Consider the following 15,881-nt stretch of genomic DNA (forward strand, 5'->3'; position numbering starts at 1 on the left):
AACCATTTACAGACTTATTATTATCACAGTACAAGACATTTTCAAGTATCAAGTTATTAGAGTATATGCTGAAAAGCAATCACTGGAAACGATGAACCGTTATTGGAGATGTTCATCACAGCTGTCAGTGTTATCATCCATCAGTTGGAAATAAACAATAGGTTGTTTAGGAAACTTGTCCTTTCATAAAAGGCTTTAATGAAATGAGGGTACATTTGTAGAAGCCACGACCTTTGCTTTTATTTTGTGGAATGTAAAAATATTAGGATTAATTTTTCTCCAAATGAAACAGACATTGAACAAGTATAAGTGAGCAGGTCACTGTAGTGAGAACAACCGAGCCATTCCATTGCTTTCTCTGCTCTTTTACTGACCCGACTCTGAAATGTAGATTTAAAGTGCTCATATAATGCTCATTTTCAGTTTCCTAATTGTATTTAGAGGTTATATCAGAATAGGTTTACATGGTTTAATTTTCAAAAAACACCATATTTTTGTTGTACTGCACATTGCTGCAGCTCCTCTTGTCCCCCTGTGTGTTGAGCTCTCTGTTTTAGCCACAGAGTGAGACATCTCACTTCTGATCCATCTTTGTTGGGAGTTGCACATGCGCAGTAGCTAGGTAAGGACTACTAGCCAGTCAGAAGCAGAGTATGAGGGTGTGCCACGCTAGCAGCTAGGCGAGCATTATAACGTGTGTTACAAAGTGACGCACGTTTTATCACGGAAGTAAAGGCTGGACTACAATAGAGCTGTTTGGAGCAGTTTGTGAACAGTGTTTTCTGTTGGAAAAAGTCCCTTTGGGGGGGGACTTTGGCCTTTTTCACTTTGTAAACCTATAACGTGCACAAAAAAAGATACATAACACAATAACGGAAAGGGAAAAAGCCAAAAAGCATAATATGAGCACTTTAAGGACCTGCAAAATGAACGATGAATCTACTTTAAGCCACTTTTGTAAGGAAACCTGGCCGTCAGTTTACGCTACAGCTAAAAGTGCAGCGGATTGATCCCGTGTGGTAAATGCGGTGAGTGAATTCTGGCACCGCACAAAAAAAATAAAGATTTCCCCTCCTGTCCTTATGGTAGGGCCCTTAATGAACAACACAGCAGTCCTCAAAAGAACCTTTCCCCATCACGTCGTTTCTCTCCAGCGCTCAGTCTGTCCCGCTGAAGTTTTTTAGGAAGCCGAAAAAGAGACAGTAACACAAAAAAAATTCAAATAAAAAAATAAATCAGGGATGTGACTGTGAACTGCTAAAAAAAAAAAAAAAAAAAAAAAAAAAAAAAAAAAAGACAAAACAAATCATCCATTCGCCATCAGGAGGTGGATTTTGTCTCAAAACATAATTAATTTAAAAAAAAGGAAAGAAATAATAATCCACTTGAACTCTACTTTAAAAACCAGCATTTCTTTTGTTTTCCAACCGTTTGACCTCTTCCCCCTCTCTGTCCACTCGGCGGAGCCTCACTCGTACTCGGCGATCAGCACCATCATGCCGACTCCGAACAGCAGCGCCAGAATCTCCATCAGAGACTGGCCGAAGCTGGAGCGGCCCGCCAGCAGTTCTGGCAGCACGGTGACTGTGGCGATGTAAACGAAGCCGCCGGCCGTGAACGGCAGGATCCAGGCGGTCGCCGCGGCGCCCACGCCCTCGGCCAACAGGGAGCAAGCTGTGCCGGCCAGAGCTCCCAGGGCAGTCAGCAACTGGAGACACATGGCCTGATGGGAAAGATATAGAAGATATTTTACTACTGTATTTCATATTTCAGGGCAAGTGACACAACATAAAAAAAAAAATTAAAAAAAAAGATTCTTTATTAATCCCACAATGGGGACATTCACTCTGTCGCAGCAGCGAGGGACAGGGGGAAAAGTACAAGACACAGTAAATAAATACACGTGAAGAGAATAAACTGGAGCAACGCAATTCCATTCTGCCCCTACATGCAAAGTAAGGACTTCATGATGATAAATGGTTGACACGTGTTTTAGTAAAAGCCAAGAACACGTGCAGCTCCAGATAACCGGAGCTGACCTGAATCCAAAACCACCCCCATTGCTACACTTGTTATCAACGTGCCTAATTTACTGGTTTTACTGGTAAGTGTCTTTGAGTTCTGTGGAAAGCGCTTTATAAATAGGGCTGGGTATCACCAATGATTTCCCAAAATCAATTCTGATTCAAAAGGTTCCGATTTAATGAGTAAATAGATTACAAATGCTTAATTAAAAGGTCCCATTACATGGTGCTCTTTGGATACTTTTATATAGACCTTAATGGTCCCCTAATACTGTATCTGAAGTCTCTTTTATATAGACCTTAGTGGTCCCCTAATACTGTATCTGAAGACTCTTTTTTATAGACCTTAGTGGTGCCCTAATACTGTATCTGAAGACTCTTTTATATAGGCCTTAGTGGTCCCCTAATACTGTATCTGAAGTCTCTTTTTTATAGACCTTAGTGGTCCCCTAATACTGTATCTGAAGTCTCTTTTATATAGGCCTTAGTGGTCCCCTAATACTGTATCTGAAGTCTCTTTTATATAGGCCTTAGTGGTCCCCTAATACTGTATCTGAAGTCTCTTTTATATAGGCCTTAGTGGTCCCCTAATACTGTATCTGAAGTCTCTTTTATATAGGCCTTAGTGGTCCCCTAATACTGTATCTGAAGTCTCTTTTATATAGACCTTAGTGGTCCCCTAATACTGTATCTGAAGTCTCTTTCCCAAAATTCAGTCTTGGTGCAGAATTACAGCCACTAGAGCCAGTCCCACAATGAGCTTTCCTTAGTATGTGCCATTTCTGTGTCTGTAGCTACTGAGGAGGAGAGAGGGGGGCAAGGTGGAGGGTGGGGGTGTGGCCTTGACCAACTGCCACTATGCTCGTTTGAAAGCCATGATGTCTCTCTCTCTCTCATGGGTCTGCCAAATTCTCTGGGCGGGCAAAGCAGAGAAAGGGGAGGTAAACTTGCTCCTTATGAACTCATAAGGAGAACCCAGATACCCAGGGCTCGGTTTACACCTATCACCATTTCTAGCCACTGGGGGACCATAGGCAGGCTGGGGGAACTCATATTAATGTTAATAAACCTCATAAAGTGACATTTTCATGCCTTGGGACCTTTAATCCCACAATGGGGAAATTCAGACTGTTTCACTCATTTCCTTCTTAATTTGTTACAAAATTTCATAAAAACATTTCTTTGTAAATAAATCTGCATTAAAATAAAAGGTGAAAAAAATGACACCCTTTTTATTTAAGGATGCCTCAGTTCCTACAATTTGTTCCCACTTTGATGATTTGACACTCACATGTGAACTGGGAGTTTTAACATCAACAGTAAACTGTAGTGAGCTGGATGGTTGTACACTATAGTTACCATACCAATCAGAGAAGGGGGATCACCGTGCAGAGAGCAGAGGGGGATACCTTATTTACAAAGAAATGTTTTTATGAAATTTTGTAACAAATTAAGAAGGAAATGAGTGAAAAGCCCTGAATTCTGTCTTCTTTTTTTTAAACTATTTATTCTCATTCCTTATATTTATTTATTGTTTGGTCATCTGTGCAGAGAGCAGAGGGGGATACCTCACAAAGCAAAGTCCATACCTATATGTCGATGACGGGGTCTATCGAATACTGGGCTGATAAACTTCATTCATACTCTTTTAAAAAAAAACTCCTGCCGATTCTCTGTGACCGAAAGTTTTTGTGCTTTTCTTTGACGTATATAAACCAAAGCCTGAGCAGTCAGCTACCTTTTTTTTGGTGCAGCCGGACTGGACAAGGATGGCAAAGTCTCCGATCTCATGCGGGACCTCGTGCAGCAGGATGGTGAGCGTGGTGACAGCGCCAACCGCTGGGCCAACCAGGAACGACGCTCCGATCGCCAGGCCGTCGGTAAAATTGTGCGTGAAGTCGGCCGCCAGGTTCAGGTAGCCCGACACCTTGATGTCTGTGTCAGTGGAGAGAATGGAGAATTAAGGTCAACGCTTATAGAAGGGGTCTTCAACGTCTTTTAGGCCAGGAACCCCTAAGCTGAAAGAGAGAGCGAGTAGGGACCCCCTACCGCACAATTAAGTTACATATTAAACTGGGCAGAATGGCTGAAAAGAAATGGATATTATTTATGAATTAAACGTTAAACATCCATCTAGAAGGAACAGTGACTCCTTAAGCTTAACAGTACGACTGCCATAGATACCTATAGTAAGCCTATGTGTAAATCTTTTTGTTTTTTCACAAATAGGCCAATTTATCTTTACTGTTAAAATTTGGCATTCATATTAATGTATATTTGTCAGACTTATTTACATTTTTTGAAATAAGAAACTTTCAAAAGAATATATTTTTTCTACATAAAAGTTGGCAGCCCACACTACACTAACTCTGAGGACCCCCCTAGGGGTCCCGGACCCCCTGTTGAAGATCTCTGGAGAATGTATAAGCAAATCAGACTCAACTAGGGCACTGGATCAGGAAGGAATGAATCAGCTGTCTCTGTTAGCTGAAGGTCACAATGTTCACACCACGAAAGGTGCCTGCAGCACATACCTGCGATGATGTGACTAATCCATTCTGCCCCTACATGCAAATGAAGGACTTGATGATGATAAATGGTTGACATGTGTTTTTAATAAAAAAAAAGCCACGTGTTTGCAGCTCCAGACATCTGGAGTTGACCTGAATCCAAAACCACCCCCATTGCTACACTTGTTATTAACGTGCCTAATGTACTAGTTTGACTGGTAAGTGTCTTTCAGTTCTGTGAAAAGCTCTTCATAAATAGGGCTGGGTGTCACCAATGATTTCCCAAATCAATTCTCTTTCACAAGGTTCTGATTCGATTACATACATTAAAAAATGCTTTATTAATCCCACAATGGGGAAATTCACACTGTTGCAGCAGCAAGGGAAGTGCAAGACACAGATAAACAAACAATAAATAAATATAAGGAAAGAGAATAAATAGTTAAAGAAAAAAAAACGCCACAGACTTCAAGCCATTTCACTCATTTCCTTCTTAATTTTTTACACAATTTTACAGTTTCATTGAAACATGTCTTTGCAAATAATTCTTCATAAAAAATTCAAATCTGTATATGGACACACATTTTGTTTATGGGTGCCTTAAAATCCTACAATTTGCTCCCAGCTCACCCTTGATGAGAGAACGGAGAATAAATAAGGTTAAGAGCTTATAGAATGTATAAGCAAACGGTTTATCAGCCTCAACTAGGGCACCGGACATTTGTTGCGGTCACAATGTTCAGACCATAAAGGTGCCAGCAGCACATACCTGCGGTGATGTGACTGTCTGAACTGAAGTCAAAAGAGCAACACAATTCCATTCTGCCCCTACATGCAAATGAAGGACTTGATGATGATGAATGGTCAGCACTAGGGCTGTCAACGAATATTCTAAATTCAAATATATATTCAAATAGTTTTTAAAAAACGAATTTCGAAGGTGAAAATTAATATTCAAATTAAAAAAAAAGTGGAAAAAAACGCTTGCGGTAGCAGATGCTGTCTGGCTGTCTGCTTTGCTAGCGCGCCTAAAAGCCGTTACATACTGGACGCAGCCCAGCTGGCGCATACAAATGTGACATCATGAGATCGCCGTGACTATTTGTACCTGCGCTGGTGCTCGCGACACTAGCTACAGTCTTGTCCTGAACAGCGGTGGCGCTAATGAGCAAATGCTATCGACTTTGCTCTTTCTATGGACTGGAAGAAGAAGACAAAGGTAAACAACGGCAGAACTGGCAGCAGCATTGCCGTCAATGCTTCGATTTGATTCAATGACCTACTTCGTCGGATCGAGCCTTTCATTCACCATAAAAGAGCTCATCTTAACCCGGTAAGTTTATCAGAGAGACCTGCAGTCATTCTGAGAGTCCTGACATCCGATTGTCGGCGAACTCATTCAGGCTCCTGTTTCCGCTTTGTCGCGCGCCGCTGAAAAAAAAGAGCTGTGTGCGACCTCGGCTCGAGCGCCATAAATCGGACTCGTAAGTGTCTTTGAGTTCTGTGAAAAGTGCTATAAAACTAGGGCTGGGTATCACCAATGATTTCCCAAATCAATTCTGATTCACAAGGTTCCGATTCGATTACATACATTACAAATGCTTAATTAATTCCACAATGTGGAAATTCACACTGTTGCAGCCGCAAGGGATAGGGGATTAAGTGCAAGACACAGATTAAAACTAAATAAATAAAAAAATATATAAGGAAAGAGAAGAGTTAAAAAATATAATTCTGCAAAAAAAAAATTAAACCTGTATAAGGACACACATTTTGTTATAGGTGCCTTAAAATCCTACAATTTGCTCCCAGCTCACCCTTGATGAGAGAATGGAGAATAAATAAGGTTAAGAGCTTATAGATTGTATAAGGAAACTGTTTATCAGCCTCAACTAGGGCACCGGACATTTCCGTAGGTATGAATCAGCAGTTTGTTAGATGCGGTCACAATGTTCAGACCATAAAAGGTGCCAGCAGCACATACCTGCGGTGATGTCTGAACTGTAGTCAAAAGAGCAACACAATTCCATTCTGCCCCTACATGCAAATGAAGGACTTGATGATGATAAATGGTTGACACGTGTTTTACTAAAAGCCAAGAACACGTGTCTGCAGCGCCAGACATCTGGAGCTGACCTGAATCCAAAACCACCCCCATTGCTTCGCTTGTTATCAACGTGCCTAATGTACTAGTTTGACTGGTAAGTGTCTTTGAGTTCTGTGAAAAGCGCTTTATAAATAGGGCTGGGTATCCCCAATGACTTCCCAAAATCAATTCGGATTCACTAGGTTCCGATTGGATTACATTTCAGATACAATTTGATATCAATTAGGTTAGGGAAATTTCAGTTACAATACCAATTTTGCGTGGATATAAAAGAGATTATTCTGCTGTTAAGAAGCTACCCTCAATATATTTTTTTTTTTTTTAAACACACCAGGTTAATGTTAACAATAAGAACTGACCCCCAAAAAGGTTCTCTAGACTCTATTCAAAAACAATTCTTGATTCAAAAAACAATTCACAGTATCTAAGTCTTGTTACTTTTCCCATGTGATTGCAGTAGTATAAATAATAATTAAAATGAAAAAATATGAATCGACTTTTGGAATTCTATGAATCGATTTTGAATCGGTAGAGCTTGAATCGCGATACGAATTTGAATCGATATTTTTTGCACACCCCTACTTTTTATAGGACTAATACATTAACATAATAAAAACTCTGTTGCAGATTGTATTAACCAACATCAGATCACTCAAACAAACTATTTTTTAACCCAGACCTATGTACAATTAAAATGCATTATCATCATCATTTACTGAATAGAACTCTACATAATAAACACTCCATGTTTTACACCTGACTGAGTTTTTAAGTGTTGGATACTTCTGTTTTCATTAGATTGTAGGAATGTTTCAGGGCAGTTAGTGAGTGTATCTTAAACTTTAAAAAAAAAAATGAATTTAGGCAGACAAATTAAAATGGGGCACAAGCCTGAGCCTCTGGGGTAACATTTGCATAGGTCACTTCTGTTCTGCTGAACCAACCTCAGTTGAGCAAAGTGGTAATTATCTGCTTGAGTTTTAACCCTGGTGTTGTCCTCGGGTCAAATTTGACCCGTTTCAAAGTGTTTTATATCAGAAATATGGATTTCTTTCAACCAAATTGCCGAAAAATAACATGGAGGGTTCCATACAACTTTTTCAGGTAAAATTAATGATTACTTTAATTGAATTTTTGGGTGTTTTATTTAATCTTATAGTATTTGAATTTTTTTTTTTTTTTTTTTTTTTTTTATAAATGGTTTCAAAACAGTATCCGGACTAAACTTTGACATTAACCAGTCTGTGATCCACTCAACATCCTCTGATCTTAACTATTAGTCAAAATAATTAATAATTTCTGCCTTTTTAACTAAAAACATTTGCATAATTTGATATAAATGAGGTTTGTTGACCATGAATTCCAGGAAAAAGTGTAAAACCTATTATTAAACCAGCTCAGGTTTTTATAAAGGCGCCAAAAGAATGGGAAAAGTGACAAATACGTCAGAAAAGTCGACATGATCATTTTCAATTATGACCTGGCTGGACAAGTTCATGGTTGACGGGGAGAGGCCACACGAGGGTTAAGTTGTGAATATCTTACGTGACGCGTCACCACGCTGCAGTTCGGTACCTGGCCAGCACAGGGAGCTGTTGAGCTCACCTACTTAGTTCAGGAGGGAAATCTGTGCAAATCTAGGTTTTGTTCACCTGTGCTCTTCTCCTGTGTCTCCTCTTTCTTTGGCACCTTCTCGTCTTTGCTTTCTTTCCCCTTCTTCTTCTTCTTCTCCTTTTCTTCTTCTCCATCACTGTCCTTTTCCTTGGGAGCATCTGAAAATGTTACATAAAGTTCAAATTAGGCCCGTCTGCAGATCAACCATGGAGATCATGAGCAGTTGCTACAGAGGCCGATTTTAATGATGACTTTTAAAGTTCATAAGCCCTTCTGGTCAATACACTGGACATACAAATACACACGGTAACACATGCTAGAAAGGGGCCAACGTGAATACTTTGTCCTGCAGATGAATATTTGATGTACTGTATAACAATGAAAAAAATGATTCTGTCAGCAAGAAGTTTCAGCGCTGTACCGTGCGAGTGGCCGTGGGAATGTCCGTGGCCGCTGCCTCCCTTCAGGGCCCGCACAAACTTCTCCACAACCAGGAAGGCGATGATCCCACCGAGAACCCACAGACCCACTGACATCATGTGACCGTGGGCGGCTCCTGTGCAGGCAGAGGACAATCAGCGCTGGTTAAAACTGCGATACATTAAAAGAGTTCAGTACATACTGTCATTGTTTTCAGCCTGTTTTGATTAATGGTCAGCCCATTGAAGCTGTACAGGAGTTTAAACAGATTTAGGAACCTTTTGTTGATTGCACTTCATCTTAAGTTTTACAGCCAATACAGAATATTTTGTTTTTTTAAAGCGGCGTCTTGCTGAAAGTGTTTAAACGTGTCATATGTGTGCATGGTATGAGCACTTGAGGGCTTAGAACAAAACATGGGCAGTACATGATTGGGAAAGAGCAGTAACAACTGGGATGCATGTACTGTATGAAATGCAGATGAAGCAAAAAGCCACACAAACTGTCCGATTCGGTTCACCCACTTCTTAAAGAATTCATAAAGTTGCCCTCAGGAAGACGCAACAGAGCCTCTGCAGCAACCAAAAACCTTCACAAAAAGCCTTTCGTAACCGAATGCGATAACTTTGCTAAATTTGCAAACCCCTTTCACACTGTTATTGCTGTCTGTACTGTGCATGTTGTGCTATGTACTGTATGTATAGTGATTTATGTGTTTTTAACCAACCTGTAAAGCTGAAGTCAAGCTTCCACATTTATGGACAATAAAAGATGAACTATCTTTTAGTTAATATTACTTCTGTTGATTCCAGTATACAGCTGTGTACATGTTATCATACATACAGTAGATTCACTTCAGTATATTTTCTTTGGCTTTTGGAAATTTCTTGGGTGGATTTAGTTTTTTAACCTGAAATCACCCGTCAACAACAGGAACACCAACTGAACGTCACATTAACCAAAAGAAAAGGATATTGCTGCGTACCGTGGGAGTGGCCGTGTTCATGGGACTCCTCACTTGCGTGCGAGTGTGCATGATCTTCTTCTCCGTGGTGAGAGTGGGGCTCTGTGCACAACAAATAGGATACACAAGAGGAAGCAGACATTCAATTCAAAACAGACAAGCGGAACATCCTGCTACCGTGTCGGTGTTTTAGATGAGCATTCGGTTAGCTCGATGGTGTTTTAAGCCCCCAAAGTCTCCTTCCAGGCACCGCTGCTACCGTTGACTTCAAGGCACCTAATCCTAACCATAACCATAGCCTAATCCTAGTGCCTTCCAGGAAGCGCTGCCTGGAAGGAGACATTGGGGGCTTGAAACACCAATAAACATTCGGCTATTGGTTCAGACGTCTGAAAATGTTTGTTTTTGTATGTGTGTATATCACGGCTGCTCGATAATGGATTATAAAGTATAAATTATAATCCTGATTATTTTGGTCAATATTGAAATCCCGATTATTTCACATGATTACGCCTACTCATTAACTTTTGGAAAGATGTTGCAATTATTGAACTTAAAAAACAAGAAAAAAAGAAAAGTTAAACAAATCAACAGTGAAAACACCTAGAACTGTGAAATTTCCCTAAATACTTTTCCCATTCAGAACATTAGACAAGCATTCTACTTGCAAAACATAATGTGCAAAATAATCTTTTTAATCGGTTATTCGTTTTTTGTGATCATTAGGAGCTGAAATCGTAATTGAAATTTCGATTCACTGCACAGCCCTAGTGTGTGAGTGTGTATATAAATAAATATGTATGTATGTATGTATGTATGTATGTATGTATGTATGTATGTATGTATATATATATATATATATATATATATATATTTGTATCCGTCTAAAGTTTGCAGAAGTGTCAGGAATGGGAATGTAACTCTGCTGGTTAGTCTCCAAACAGCATCAAAATGAGCTCTTAGAGCAAAAAACAATGTGAATATGAGCTGTGAGGAGAAAAAAAAATGTCCTTCCTTTGGGTGTATGGAGTAGATAACCTGGAATATGTATACATCAAACAGATCATGGATTATAACCTTCTATGGATGGACTACCCACCCAAAGCGTGCGGTATGAGGTGGAGGAAGGCGTCTCCCAGCAGTCCACCGGAGGCGAAGCTGAGCAGCACTTTGAGCAGGTTCTGGTGCTGGTCGCTGTTGGACTGGACTGGGATCAGAAACAGGATGAGGAAAGGAGCGGCGCTGATCAGCAGGGTCGCTCCGATAGCCTGCGCACAGGGATGGGGGGGGGGGTTACTGTTGACGAGTGTCATCAAAACTGCAACATCATCAACAACGCAGCACAAAGGACAAAACAGTTCAAAACAGTAAAGCAGGAGTTAGACGGGGAAAGGTGGCTAGTCTAGGTAAAACATGTACGAGGAGCTCAGATTTGTAAGCACACATCTGTTTTGATTAGGATATTGTTATATCAGCACCAATGACACGACAATAAAATCGTTACATAGAAAGCCTGATCCTTACAGAGGATATAAAATGATCAGTCTGATTTAGTCCTGCTATTGGAGTTGAATGAAAATTAGAGTTGAGCAGATGTATGCTCAATTATTTTATATATTGTAAGGTGTTAAGGTAAACAAAATAACATGAACACATGCAACAGAATACGATAAGGAAGCAACACTACAAGTTAGGGCTTTTAAATGTCTATTTCACTAAATGACTGTACCAGCAAAGCCCTTAAAATGCTCATATTATGCTTTTTGGCTTTTTCCCTTTACTTTATTGTGTGATATATCTTTTTTGTGCACATTATAGGTTCACAAAGTGAAAAAGCCCAAAGTCCACCCCAAAGGGACTTACCATCTCCAACAGAAAACACTGTTCACCAACTGCTCCAAGCTAGCTGCTAGCGTGGCACGCCCTCATACTCTGCTTCTGACTGGCTAGTAGTCCTTACCTAGTCCTACTGCGCATGTGCCTCACTCTGTAGCTAAAACAGAGAGCTCAACACACAGGGTGAAAAGAGGAGCTGCAGCAATGTGCAGTACAACTAAAATATGGTGTTTTCTGAAAATTAAACCACGTAAAAATATTCTGGTACAAACTCTAAATACAATTATGAATCTGAAAATGAGCATAATATGAGCACTTTCAACATGTTGGGGGGTGGAGAGTTTACTGCCGAGAGCGAGATGAGAAGATCAACACCACTCCTTTGTTTACTTGTTCAACATGAAGCTGCAGCCAGGGGGGGTGGTTAGCTTGGGTTATTATGTGGCAGACTATTACTAAGCCCGACGCAGTGAATTCCTGGAGTCTTAACGGACGGATACCAGAGCGTTATCAGTAGGGCTGCACAATGAATCCCGTTTTGATCGAAATCGCAATATGGACTATCCATGTTTGTACAATATCCAAATCACAGGGGTGGCGCAATATTTGTCGAAGGCAAAATATGTGTTGAACCATTCTGAATGAAGTATTGTGGTGCTACAGAGATGTCCCGTCCTACTAATCATATCCTACAGACTAAAGAAAACATCTTTGTTTGTTTAAGATCCTCGCAGTAATCGCACTATAATAATTAAATCTTTTTAAATATATTTCAATGAAAATGAGAATAATTATACAAAAATGTACATTCTCTCCAATATCGTGAATCATATCGCAATATCTATCAAAATAAATCGCAATTAGATATTTTCCACATATTGTGCAGTCCTAAATGGGAGGAAACAGAGATTGATTCAGTCAAACCCAAGTCTAACAGAAAATAGATTTCCCCGGCTTAACAGACAACCCGTTGTTCCCGTCTTAACCAACGACCACACCTGTGTCCACAGCTCCACCGTGTCCCTTTTCTCTCCTTCTGCCTCCCTCTTCACCCTCTCCCCTCCGTGGGCGTGTCCGTGTCCACTCTTCTCCTTGTGCACCCGAACAACATCCTCCGCGTCCTGATGAGCGTGCCCATGTCCGTGATCGTGAGCGTGAGCGTGTCCGTGATCATGAGCGTGTCCGTGATCATGAGCGTGCCCGTGATCATGAGCGTGCCCGTGATCATGAGCGTGCCCGTGATCGTGTCCGTGGTCCTCCTCTTCCTGTAGAGGGACGTTGGCCTCGGCGCTCCACTTGCTCGCTCCATGGAACATCTTCACTTCGTCGTGATCGTCTTCTCCGTGGGAGTGGCCGTGGTGATGGTGGCCGTGGTGATGGTGCCCGTGGTGATGGTGGCCGTGGTGATGGTGGCCGTGGTCGCCATGGGAATGGCTGTGGGCAGTGGTTGAATGTGAGGCTAACAGGAGTAGTGCAGATGTGGCCAGTGTCAGCGCCAGCAGACGTATACAGCCCATATTATCCCCTTAGACAAAGAGAAAAGTGAAGAAGGCAGAATAAATAAAAACTCACAGGTCGGGCTGCTCGAAATGATATGACTAAAATCACAATTTTGGATAGGTGCTGCATTCACTGAACAAAAACAGGGAAACAAATCAACAGTGAAACCACTATAAAATGTGAAAACTTCCTTAATACTTTTCCCGTTGGACTTTTTACATTCCCCTTCAGAACACAAACCAAAATAAGAGTTTACTTGCAAAATGTAATGTGCAAAAAATCTTTTTGCTGGATTACAATGTTTTTTGCGATCGTTAGGAGCCAAAATTGCGATTGAAATACTGATCAAATGATTGGACTCAGTTGCCCTAATAAACATTTTAACTCTAATAAACACCAGACAATTAAAGAAAATAATTTATGTTCTGCCTTGCTACATTGGAAACATTATTGTGATAATGCAAATAAACCAATAGCTTCACTTTCCTATCACTGTCTTTAAAAAGTACAGCATTTTCAATAAAGTAAAAAAAAAGAAAGATGGAACAATCACTTTGTCCCTAGCTGTTTTATATATTTGGCACATATACATATGCGCACATCAGACAATTCAAGAGGAATACACCATCTATTTTATGGCATAGGTTTTTTTGTTTTTTTTAGAAGTTGTGCATTTACAGTAGCTGCATAAGAAAGCTGTAAGTGTGTGATTTTATAGAGTGAAGGACTGGTGAGTAACAATCAGTTCAAGAAAAGGCTTCAAAGTATCAATCTTTCTCCTTGTTACATTAAGCACAAGGAAAAAAGAAGTTCCAGCAATTGCAATAGCTGTTACCATAGAGAAAGTAGCAACTAGCTACTGCATTCATCTTGTGATCATTGCAACTACTGAATGATCTGTGTTGAAAAATAACCTGGGGGAAAACGCTGCTCTGATTTTATCTCAGTTGTGGGAAATTGTGGTCACTGATGAAGAGAAACAATACAGCTACAGTGTGTGTGTGTGTGTGTGTGTGTGTGTGTGTGTGTGTGTGTGTGTGTGTGTGTGTGTGTGTGTGGGGGGGTTAAATGTGTTCCAGATTAACACAAAATCCTACTTAAATGATCAGATACCAGTGCACCTTCACTGAGATAGGGGTGTATGATCTATCTTTAGGTAGAGATCTTCTTTCTAGATCAGATCAGCCAGTTTGTGTTATGGTGCCAACATGGCAGCTATCCAAAAAGCACTCAAAATGGGGATGCATCTGCTGCATTAAGGTTAGTAATGTAAAGAAGTACTCCAATGTGTTGTGTCTTAAGTAAAAGTAGCAACACCACAGTGTTAAAAGACAAACAAACGTGTAAATACGCTAGTAAAGGTGGGCCTTATTTTAATTGCCTCAGTGCTGGGTATCATAACCTGTAATAATATAACATAATGTATTGTATTATTGTTTATGTAGCTATGTTTTGTAGTGATCATCTGAAGGATAACTCTCTCTGCAGGTAACTACAGCTGTCAAAATACATTTAGTGGAGTAACAAGTACAATACTGGCTTCCCAAACGTTACTTGAGTAAATGTCTTAGTTATGTTCCACCACGGATTCATGTTATAAATGCTCGGCTATTCATTGACTGCCTCGCCATCATGTAAAACTGTTGTAATTATTATAACAGTGTAAACGAGAGTAGCACGATACCTGCTGATGTGCGCAGACTGTTAACTGCAACGACGCAATCCTTGTTAGCTTATTCAACAATCACACTTTTCACTTGCAAGTCATAGATTTGTTTTGAAATGGTGTTTACTTGGCGGCTTCAAACATCGTATCTGAATGTAAAGCGGATAATCTGTTATCTTTAAAAAAGATAAAGTGTTAACTTTAATCCCACAGTAAACAGCAAAAAATCCAGGTCATCAAACAATGAAATCGCATCACCGGTTTTCACAAGTTGTACAGAAAGCTAACGTAGCTTTACTGTCTGGCTAGCTAACTTGCTAACATGTAGCTGCAGCAGTAGCAACATCCCTAACTGCGACATACTATAAAAAACAAACAATTTCTTACTTACCGGATTGTGTCAGATATCACTGACCTGCTGGGCTGCTGAATAACTCTCTATTATGCGTACACTACGTTAGGTAAACTCCTAACGTTTCTGTCTGCCTTGATGCTACTGGTAAGACGTGGCATTTACTTTGGAGTAAACTCATCAAGATCTCGCGAGAACGCATTCAAATTCCAAGTGTGCCTCCCTCTGTGCGCCCTCATCGTCGCTACTTACATTAAAAAAATGTTTCATTTTTCATGAGAAGATTATAATAATATGTGAACGTATTTTTAGAATATTTCTTAAACTTTTCCACGCATAAATACTGGAATAACTGGATTTGTGAAGATGTAAAGAGAAGACACAGGACGTCTCAATAGAAGTATCGCGAGATGAATGTGGCGTGTTGACTAATCACTTTAAGCTGCTAGAGACAGCAGCATCCTGGAGGAGAACAGGATGGAAGTCCGTTGGTCTGCAATAAACGTGTGTGGCCTGGTTATTAATGTATGTATTAAAAATGGGGCTTTTTAGATTTAAAAACAGCATTACAATAACAAAAAATAATAAAAAAAATGTGTATAAATTGCAGTGGTGGGATGTAAGTAATTTTTTTTAAGCTTTATTTAATCAGGGAAGGTTCACTGAGAGGCAGCCTCTCTTTTGCAGTATTTCTACACTGTGGTACAGTAATTTTAGCATATTGGGTCGATTTGCAGAAACATCAGAATCAGCATTTAGAAAATGCATGGTAGCCTATGCAAAAGCTGCATCATTACCAGGAATGGAAAGTTATTTTTGTTGTAAGCTACCTGTGGTGTACCTGCCTACTCTAGGCTTCCTAAATACATTTGAGGTACTTACTTTACT

The 15,881-nt window shown here is 40.1% G+C and overlaps 1 protein-coding gene across 2 annotated transcripts; it reads right to left on the reverse strand.

The window, feature by feature from the left end:
- Positions 1–842: 842 nt before the first annotated feature.
- Positions 843–15,318, reverse strand: slc39a7 (solute carrier family 39 member 7). 2 transcript variants are annotated; one of them, XM_028597260.1, is made up of 9 exons: positions 15,033–15,318; positions 12,693–13,000; positions 12,474–12,656; positions 10,739–10,907; positions 9,661–9,741; positions 8,677–8,811; positions 8,294–8,413; positions 3,764–3,959; positions 843–1,725 (listed from the first exon to the last, which is right to left on the reverse strand). In XM_028597260.1, the coding sequence occupies exons 2-9, from the start codon at positions 12,990–12,992 to the stop codon at positions 1,398–1,400; spliced, it is 1,512 nt and encodes a 503-aa protein (XP_028453061.1). In that variant the 5' UTR covers positions 12,993–13,000; positions 15,033–15,318; the 3' UTR covers positions 843–1,397. The 2 variants fall into 2 exon arrangements, with proteins under 2 accessions (XP_028453061.1, XP_028453062.1); XM_028597261.1 differs by having other exon boundaries at positions 1,388–1,723; positions 3,763–3,959; positions 12,474–13,000; positions 15,033–15,315.
- Positions 15,319–15,881: the final 563 nt, after the last annotated feature.

Source organism: Perca flavescens, chromosome 14 (assembly GCF_004354835.1).
Source record: "Perca flavescens isolate YP-PL-M2 chromosome 14, PFLA_1.0, whole genome shotgun sequence".
NCBI classification, from domain to species: domain Eukaryota; kingdom Metazoa; phylum Chordata; class Actinopteri; order Perciformes; family Percidae; genus Perca; species Perca flavescens.